The sequence below is a fragment of the Engraulis encrasicolus genome, chromosome 1 (genome assembly GCF_034702125.1).
Source record: "Engraulis encrasicolus isolate BLACKSEA-1 chromosome 1, IST_EnEncr_1.0, whole genome shotgun sequence".
NCBI lineage: Eukaryota > Metazoa > Chordata > Actinopteri > Clupeiformes > Engraulidae > Engraulis > Engraulis encrasicolus.
This window is the reverse complement of record NC_085857.1, coordinates 49,826,215-49,836,678: the sequence shown is the minus strand read 5'-3', so window position 1 is coordinate 49,836,678 and position 10,464 is coordinate 49,826,215. Positions and strand designations below refer to the sequence as shown.

The window sequence follows — 10,464 nt, the reverse complement described above, 5'->3', positions numbered from 1 at the left end:
ATGGCAGTTTATTGAGTGTTATGTTTGTGTAATTTTGTACGTAATTTACGTACACGTAGCCCATAGCCAATCGTGATAATTACATTCTATTTATAGCCTAAAGCTAACCTAGAGGAATAATTTTAAATCTCATTATATAATAATATAATATAGGCCTAATATTTTATTATAATATGATAGAATATATTATAATCTTATCTTATCTTATCTTATCTTATCTTATCTTATCTTATATTATATTATATTACATTATATTTATGTTATAATAGAATATATTATAATATATTCTATTATGTTATATTATATTATATTATATTAAACTAATATGTAATATATAATTATATAATATAAGTATGGTATGTGACCATTTGGGGTGAAGGAAATGTAAATACAAGCATGATAATCTGTGTAATAAAAGCAGTAGCCAACCGATATTTTACTGAGCAAGTGCTATACTGGTCAAACTTTCCCACGACGCTACTTGCTGACCTCAGTGCACTGATACAAGTGTGCAATTTAACACATTCAATACCAGCCGTTTTTTGGAATTTAGCTGTAGACTCCCAGCCAATTTCACCATTTTTTGTCATCATTTGAACAGCCACCGAATATTTTGTCTTCGACCCACAGACACATGTCAGGGCCTGTTCCAAAGCCCAAAGACTCAGCTGTCTGTATATTTTTACGGTTTGTTTCTAGCTTGTTCCATTCCGAAGTTATTTCACTTTAAGCGAGCGCTGGTTTAGGTAAAAATAGCGATTTTCAACATTCGAACTGAGATAAAGCCTTTTTTGTCACGGTTTAAATTGCGGGTCTAAAAGCATTTTCACGCCCGAAGAACAACTCCAGTAGCTTCCAAGTAAACTATTTCGATGCAAAAATCACCTGGTTAGGCTATTGCTAGCTAATGTCACTTGACTGGCAGTTTTCATTCTGTAGATAAAAGTAGACGTGCCAAAGTACTCACCCAAAATTAGGTTACTTCTTGCTGTGTTGCATTTTGCTGTTTTTCATTACAACCTTCCATTTTATGCCTATCTTGATGGCAGCAAAACTCCTTATCCTTCCATCATATGTTTAGGAACATGCTAGCTAGCAAGGGCTGTGCTGACAGGACATGTTTTGTTTTGATACTCTATGAAGTAGGCCTAAATGGAGACATGACGTGACGTGATCAGGAAGTGGTTTGATTCACTATAATAAAACTCAAATACTGTGTGTAATAAAATTCACAGATGATGAAATATCCAGATCCTGACTTTGTAGGAGTTTTGACTTTGTAGGTGTTTTCATGATCTAAGTCAGTTCTGTTCATCACATGTCATTTAACTGATTTAAGTCATATTTTTCACCTTACTTTTCTGTTCTAAGCTCAACAGAAACTTACTTTCCTTATGCACAGTTTGCAAATAACTTGTGAAATATTGTTCAAAATGTTACTTTTCAATTTGGGTGTACTGATTAGTGCCGAGAAATATAAATTGTGCATTTTCTTCAACAGGTGTCAGTAGTGAGATTAAGTTTGTACACTTGTTTTCAGGGTGGAAAACCAAGGTTGCAGGTTTTCAAATTAGAGAAATTGTCTCTATAGTATCTCAATGTCACAATAATGTCTCTAGAGATTTCTGTTTCAGTTTATGGGTATATATTCTTTATTTCTTCTGTGTGTGATTGATTAAGAGTAAATGCAGTATGTTGATATAAATAGTTACAGTAAGAATGTGTAGTTAAAGGTGGTGGTAAAGGTTTCAAACAGAATTTAGTGATGTCACCTTGTGTACAATTAAACAAGAAAGTTGAGAAAATCTTTTAAAAATGTAACCTGCAAAGAAAGAAGGTCCGCACACTGTTGCTGCTCCCGGTTTATTATACACACACCCAGTTTATTCACACCTGACGAAGACCAGACTGGTCGATATGTTGTGTATAATAAACCGGGAGCAGCAACAGTGTGCGGACCTTCTTTCTTTTCATGTTTAATCGTGTTTAAATCCGGCACCTGTTTTATCTGGATGTGCGCGCTCTCCAAAACGCTACTGTAATTTTTAACCTGCACCTCCACCTTTATTAATGCTTGCTTAGTTTAATTAATACTTAATCACTTTTGGATAAATTCTTTAATTATTTTTGTTTGTGTTTGATTAAGAGTAAATGTAGTATGTTGAAGTAATCAATAGTTAATAATGCTTTGTTAATCATTGACAATTGAATCCCTTTGGATAGAGACTTTAGAAAATAACTACTATGAAGTGGGTGTGAACACATGTATACTTTAAATTAATAAAACATGAGTTAAATAAAAAAATAGCTTGTGTTTTTTTTTTCAAGGGGAATTTAGATGACAAAAATTGACTTCACAAAGAAGTCTGACTGGTAATTCAAAATGGCAGACAAGAAGATTCAGCTATTCATGTATGAACAGTTAGGAGTCATAATGAATACTTAGAAATTGGTGATGCTGAGGTAATCAATATTCATGAAAAAGATAACATTTCTGAAGGGGCGAATTCTGGAAATAAGCTTCTCAAAGTGTTACACCTACAGTTGTTGCTTCGCTGATGTTTTGCAAATAACCCAAAACAAGACTGGACAATATGACCCTGGGGGCAAACGGTGCCCACCGTTAAGAAACTGCTACAGTATCATTACCAATGCACAAGATGGTGGCGTGGAGGTGGTTTGTCATCTTTGATAGCAGCCTAGTGACTTACTGTACATGACATAACCTATTTCAGATGAAAAAAAGCAGTCACCTAGCATACAGTAGAGCCCATTCTCGTGAAAATCAACAGTGTTGGGAGTAACGAGTTACAAAAGTAACTAATTACTGTAATGCATTACATTTTTGAGTAACTCAGTAATGTAACTGATTACAGGGGAAAAAATCAGTAATATGTCCTCGTTACAGTGCAAGTAACTTGCACATTACAACACATTTTTTTTCACCTACATTTTGTGTGGGTATTTTGTTTTCTTTATACAATGTTCGCGGATCACCGCGAGATCAGCTATTGCATCTGATAGTAGGCCTACGTCCGTGCAGAGATTTTAAAGTTCCATGCAGAACATTGCTTCCTCTTTCACGCTTCGTCTCTCGAAATGGCAGGCTGACAAAGGATGACCGATCCAGAAGATCCAGCTTGCTCGTTTTCAAGATGGGTATATGCCCACTACTTTGACTTCATTGAAAATAAGGACGCCAAGAACATTTCAGTTAAATGCACACTGTACTTGAAACCCAAACCGCGTTCCATGTCGAAAAACAGTAGCCTACATTTTGGCTAAAGTAACTAAAAGTAATGCAAAAGTAGTGTAATGCCTTACTTTTCAAAAAAAGTAATGTTGTAATGTAAGGCATTACTTTTAAATGACAGTAACATGTAATAAGTAGTGCATTACAGTTTTTGAGTAACTTTCCCAACAGTGAAAATCAACTACAAGCTTCGTGGTGCCGCTACGATATAGCCTCATTTTTCGTAGTTGGGCAACGCGCGCTGTCGTCGAGAGTGGGTGAGAGAGAGGGTGAGAGAGAGAGACCACCCGAGCAGCGTGCGTGCATTCCGGGAGGGGAGCGCTGTCGTTGTGTCAGCTTCATGCCATGTCTCCCTTCCTGCAACATGATCCCTAACCTTAACCCTAAACCTTACCCTAACCCTAACCCTAAAACTTAACCCTAAACTTAAAGGACCAGTTCAGTCAATTTCAACATGCAGTTGTAATGCTCACACTACCCTGGACTTGTCAGTACCTGAGATTTTTTTTCCCTTCTTCTTCAGCCTTTTCCGAGATCCTGGTCATTGTAATGGGGGCAGCGCTTTGTTTACATTTCAAAAAAACATTTGTATTTATTCCCAAAAACATCCAAAAGGTTATACATCAGCAGACAACTAGCAAACAGTGGTACCGTTTGGGGAAATATTTGGAGTAGGCCTATGTTGTTTTTTAAAAAAAAATGTAAACAAACGCTGCCCCATTAGAAAAGATCATATCTCGGAAAGGGCTGAGCCGAAAAATGTGGCATCACCGGGTATTGACAAGTCAAGGGTAGCGTGAGCAATACAACAGCATATTGAAATTGACTGAACTGGTCCTTTAACCGTAAATCACTTGTTTGAAATGTTTCATTACCGTCATTTCCAGTTAGCCTTCAGTCGCGCTTGATTGTTGACGTCCGTCCGCATTATTCTTCCCCCAGAACCAAAATACTCCAATTGTCAGTTCCCCCTTTCGTCGCCCAACAATGTAAAGGCACCACGAGGCTTAAAGTTGATTTTGTCTGTTTTTTTTTTGTAAAGACTACACGTATGGCGCGAGTTATTGTTGCAGTACAGGGCATTTTCCCGGTGGGCCGACAATGTTGTTGTTGTTATTTTCCTGGGGATGGGACCACAATTTAGAGGGGGATGCCCATTGGTCCATCGTCAATTATAGGCAGTGGATTCAGCCAGTCAAAATATAGTATGAAAGTGGCCTGTGGACTGTGTGAGTGAGGAGCCAAAATTTTCCAGGTCTTTTTTTGGGTCCGTCCCAGTCTGGAATACTCTGACGTACTACTAGTTTGCTAGTTTTTCAGTATGTGCGGCCCACAATCAGAAAAGTTTGGCAACCCCTGCCCCAGGCAGCCAGGGATGCTGCAGCAGGGCGGGGACAGAGGGGTCAGTTGTTCCGGGACCAGAGGAGAGGCCTTAAAGCAGGGGTCCCCAAACTTTTTTCTCTGGGGGCCACATTATCGTTCCTGACTGTGATCAGGGGCCGGGATCAATCATGTGGGCTGTATACTAGGCCACTCCCTGTTAAGGGCATTGCCCGAAACGTTCGTAGGCGAATAAACAGAGAGAAATCTGAAGAGTGCTGTCCTTCGCTTCCTTCATTCATAATTTCTAGCATAAAATAGCTCATCATTACAAGTGATTTGCAAAATAAGTGAGTGAGTACTTCACATGTTTTTCAATTTGAAATACCACAGGTATTCCTTTTAATTTCTAATAACCATGTAAAAATAGCAAGGAAAGGTTAGAAACGTGTGGTGATTGACAGTTTAGGAGTGATACAATATAAATGGTAGGCCTGTTTATACTACAGTGAGTTTTGGTGATTCACACTAAGTTAGTGAAATTTTAACTGTAGGAAGTCCTGTTGATAAACAAAATAAAATATTTTAAAAATATATTTTATCCTTTTTTTCTGTGAGGATTGCTTCTTTGGGCCAGTTCAAATGGTGAGATGCAGAGAGGTGGAGGGCTGGTCAAAGGGGCCTGGCGGGCCGCATCCGGCCCCTGGGCCTTAGTTTGGGGACCCCTGCCTTAAAGGTACACTCTGCAGGAAATGGTCAAAAAAGGTACTGCAACTATGCTGCTCATTGAAACTGGGTTGCCTATTGCCAAATTTTATGTTTTCATGAAAGTTTACTAAGTAATAAACTAATATTTTGTAATATGGCCCAAGTAGAGTCATTTTTGCAGCTAAAAACGTCTATTTCGGGAAATTCTAAATGGCGGACCATGGAGAAGATCCCCCTTTTAATGTATATTTTCCCAGTCATAATGAATACTTGGAATTGTATGGTGGTGGTAAGTATTCACGAAAAAGGTAACGTTAGTGAATGGGTAGCATCAGGGGCGCCTGCAGACTTGAGCAGCCTGCACACAGCCACCCCAATCCCTCCGCAAAGGACCACTTTGCGTAGATTGGTATCTGCAGGAAACGGAAGGGGGTGGTTGACAAAGCCAACAGATAAAGGCAGTCGCTCAGTCAGCCCGCAGGTCATCGTTGTGTTGTGGAGCACTGATATGAGCCTCTGTCGAAAAGCAATTCAGCTGCATATAGTGTATATTTTATAAACACTTGCAATGAAGACAAATATAATGTAAAATTATGCCAGTGTATAAGAGCCACGGATGAGGGAAAGAAAAATGTTTGAAAAATGATTTTGAAAATGAAGATGAAACCAAATGTCGACATTAATCTTCACATGTCGACATTCAGCTCGAATGTTGAGAATTGAGTTGAAATAAGTTGGCAAAGAGAGACTGCTACCTTCGGTCAGCAGAGAATGTGTGTGCACCACATAGGCTGCTGCTGTGTCAAACCAAACTAATTAGCACAACTTGTCAGTAAGGTAGATGGATTATTATTTTAAGACATTTATATCCGTTTTGTGCACAGTAGCTTATGATGAACATAGACCATAGCTGGCAAGCAAGGCACTCTGTACCTGTACTTATTTTGTACATGTATGAGAAATAATTAGCCAGGGGTCTTCAACATTTCTGGGTCTGAGAGATACCGAGGGCTACTTGCTCATTCAAAATCAAAACCAACTCTCAATGTACTGACATCCTTTTCAAATTACACCATGACTGAATGATACATTTATTTTCGTTATTGAGAATATTTTTACATAGAATACAGCCCTTTTTGAGGTTTGAAAATATTGCACCTCATGTGTTATTTAAACCATTTGTAATTTTTTGCCACCAAATTCTCTAAATAACAATATTTAATTCGAAATTCGGAGGAAATGTCTGTATTTTACAGAATGAAACAACGTTCGTTTTACTCAAACACACACCTACCCATAGAATCAGAACATTTCTAACTGGTCTCAATTTTTTCAGCTGGAATTGAGCCCCGGTCACCGGTGTAGCAGTCTAGTGCGTGCCCAGCCGTTTTGAGCCACTGCTGGCCCTTGCTACTGATCATGTTCATGAAGAAATAATCCCATATTTTAGGCAAGAAAAAAATGAAGTGTATGGTGTGTGGTGTCGCCTCATCTATGGAAATCTGGAATGAGTCATTTGTAGTCATACCCAAATGATGATTACCTGATGCTAAGAGTTCTTTCAATGTACAGTAGATTCATCTGAGTGAAAGCAGCACATTTGATCTCTACTTTATTCACAACATTTTAAGTTTATTGTTGACTTGAGAGTCGACAGGTTGATATTCACGTCGTTTCTACTACTGTCTACTGTATTCTTAACATTTCCAATAATTCAATAGTTCAATAATTAAGGTTGGCAAAACAAAAATCTTCATGTGTGGCCCTAATACTCTAGCCTGGCTCTCGCTGACTTTGCGTGTGTGTATCTCTGGAGCCCCCTGGTGGAGAGCTACACAAACTTCTGTCTGGAACACTGCTGTTGGCATACCGGTCTCCGGACAGAAAATATCCAGAGCATTTATTGCTTAAATATCCTACGGCAGCTTGCATTAATGAATCACAGGACAGATTATAGACTATTTTGACTGTTTGGAGTTGAACAGAAAACGTTTTTGAAGGAATGTGTGGGTGGCGAGTAGCAATATGCACCATTTGTTTTGTGACTCGAGAACGGCATGCTAACTTCAGTGCTACCAGACGTAGTTTGTGTACACAAACGCACCGTCTGTGACAACCAGGCTACTAATACTCTGCTTTAGAAGGACCTTTCAAAGCATACATGGTATCAAAAATATGTGTCAAAATGTCATTGCAATTAAAACTAAGGCCGTCATAGTAAAAACACAACCCAAAGTACACACAGTGACTCCATCAAAAACAGGAAGGCTCAGTAACAAAATAAAACGGCTCAGGAAGCCCAGCGGATTTTTTTTTTTTTTTTTAAGGTCATTTGAGGAGGAATGCTAGCAGTCACACACAGCCCTTAGGTATGAAAAAGAAGGAAGCCAAATGCTCGGAGGAATGCCAGTGTTCTGTCGGTTTCCCCTAGGCCTAACCTAGTCTTAACCACTGACCCTGAAGCAGTTTGTAGCACAGCGCCATGGGTAGCCCGTATCAGCGAGACAAAAGCTATTGACAAGAAATCTCCTATTACGTCAGATATACACACCTATAAAAGTAAAAGAGTCAGCTTAAACTTAGCTTCCAGCCTTAGCCTGAGTGATTTATAATCATGTACATTAAATTGGCCATAATCTCATCATGCTGAAGTTAAAATTCTCTTTGGGTAGTTCTATAGAATATTGAAATCCATACAATACAATTTGAAATTTTAGAATACACATTTCTGCATAGCTGTAGAATGCATTCTTTTTCATAAAATGATCAGAAACCCACCGATTTACAGAAAAGTAACAGTAACGGTATGGTTACTCATGTGACCCTTAGCAGGGAAAAGATGTTTCATCATGGCACCCTCTTGCGCAACCTTGACCAAGCAAGAAGCCTTAAAAGATAGCATTGTTGTGTCACATGACTTTCACCAGGGCCAGATAGAGTACCCTAGAGCAGTGTTTCCCAACCAGGGGTACGTGTACCATTAGGGGTACGCGAGCACACCTCAGGGGGTACGTGGGAAAATGTGATAATGACAGTTGAATGGAGTATAGTCATACTGGGATAAAGGAATATACATAGAGAGCATGGGATAGGGGGTACTCATGGTACAACAAAAAGGCTTAGGGGGTACGCGAGTCAAAAAAGGTTGTGAAACACTGCCCTAGAGTACCCATGGAATTCAGAATTGTGACAACTGGGGTACAGGACGTCGGTTGGTGACATGATTAATATAGATTCATATAACTCTGGGCAGCCGCTCTCTGTTTGACTAAAAAAGAGACACTACATAACGAGCAAAAATGAGGTAAAAAGTGTGTTCTATGCCTCCTGTGACTATTTTGGAAGTATGTCAATGGCGATCTCTGTGTCAAAAAAAGAAACACACACTTAATGGGATTTGCTTCCATCTCTCTTGAGTAGCCTAGTGAACTATCGACAAACTTAACCAGAGACCAAATTGCACTGTTTGGCTTAGTTTTGCATAGTTATCACATGACTTTGATCAGGGAGACGGTTGCGTCCTCTTTGAGCCAGAAGCCCGGGTACAGGGCCTCAGGAAAGCCCGGCTTTGGCGGGTCCCCAACTCGGGACAGAAAAGTGTGCAGGTGGACGGGCGCCGAGTCAGATGCCGACACGCTGTAGAAGGACAGAGTGCCAGCCGGCCAGTCCAAGTACACTCCGACACGACGGCAATCTGATGCACCTAGAACAGAACAGAATGCCATAGAATATGATAGAGTAGAATAGAATGGAAAGGAAAAGAATAAAATGCCTTTTATTGTCACAACATTTAGGATGTAATGCAACATACTCAGTCTATCTATACAAAACAATAATATTTACAAGAATAGAACAAAAAATAATTCAGAATTTAGAATGGAACAAAAAAAAAGAAAATCATCACCTATCCGCACTTCCGTCTTGTTCAGTTTGTGCCTGACAATCAGTCGGCCGCCCTCGCACCACAGGCCGTACGACTCGGCGTTGAGGCCGATCTTGCAGCTGGCCCCGTAGTCCTTTCTCTCAATGCTCCCGAAGGCTGCTCCGATGACCACCTCTGCTCCGCTCCACTCCGCCTCCCAGTAGTGGCGTTCAGTGAGGCCCCGGGTGCAGAGGAGCTGGGGGCAGACATCAAACCTCTGGGGACGGTCGGGGTAATCCATATCCTCCATCCCCTTAGAATAGAATGAAAAGGGATAGGATGGAAAAGGATAGAATAGGATAGGATAGGATAGGAGAGGATAGGAGAGGATAGTAGAATAGAATAGAATATAATGGAATAGAATAGAATGGAGCAGAATAGAGGAGAATAGAATAGAATAGAATGCCTTTTAATGGTTACTGTTCAGTACAATTCACATCATATATAAAAAGTATTTCTTTCTTTCTTTCTTTCTTTCTTTGAAAGATATTTGTTAGTCTTTTTTATACTTTATAACGGACAGGACAGTATGAGAGGTAGACAGGAAGCGAATGGGGAGAGAGAGCAGTGAGATTAGAGCACAGAATGTGGTCGTGAATCGCGCTTTGCAGGGTTTTGTGGCTGGTCATCGCCAGATGGACAAATTGATGGAAATGGTTGTGGCCGGACATCGCCACCTTGAAGCTATTGATCGCCGCATTGATGGACTTGTCGCGCACGATCGCCAGATGGAATTGATCGGCTTGGAAGCTAGGTTGCTCGAACTTCAACTGTATGTGAAACGTGTGGCCAGTCACATGAGAATTACTGCAGAATAGGAAAGGAATGTCTGCATAACCTAAACATAAATCTTATTTTACTTTGGCGCCCCAACTGCAGCTGCAGCGACCTGACCTAGGTCAGGACTCTTATCTCTCCTTGGAGGACAAGCAATGTCTGGACTCTCTGCCTCCCTCCCAACTACCACTGGCACCTGGAGGTGTTTTTTCACTTGCTTTGGGACAGTGCAAGGCCGTCCCTGGGTCTTGATGTTGTAATGTTTGCAATGTGGAGCTATGGAATCTTTTTTCTCCTCATCCTTACCCAATGTTGTTTAACACTTGATCAAGATTTGACCAAGGTGGCGGCGCGGAGTCGCAGCGGCCCCGGAGTATTAAACTTTTTATTACCTTCATGCTGCTACTAAGTATTGTACCCAAAACACAATTTCGTTGCCTTTTTGACAATGACAATAAATTCTTGAATCTTGAATCTTGAGATG

The 10,464-nt window shown here is 40.1% G+C and overlaps 1 protein-coding gene across 1 annotated transcript; it reads right to left on the bottom strand.

Moving 5' to 3' along the window:
• Positions 1 to 8,672: 8,672 nt before the first annotated feature.
• Positions 8,673 to 9,453, bottom strand: LOC134453963 (cytolytic toxin-beta-like). The gene is made up of 2 exons (XM_063204713.1): positions 9,186 to 9,453; positions 8,673 to 8,984 (listed from the first exon to the last, which is right to left on the bottom strand). The coding sequence occupies exons 1-2, from the start codon at positions 9,451 to 9,453 to the stop codon at positions 8,770 to 8,772; spliced, it is 483 nt and encodes a 160-aa protein (XP_063060783.1). The 3' UTR covers positions 8,673 to 8,769.
• Positions 9,454 to 10,464: the final 1,011 nt, after the last annotated feature.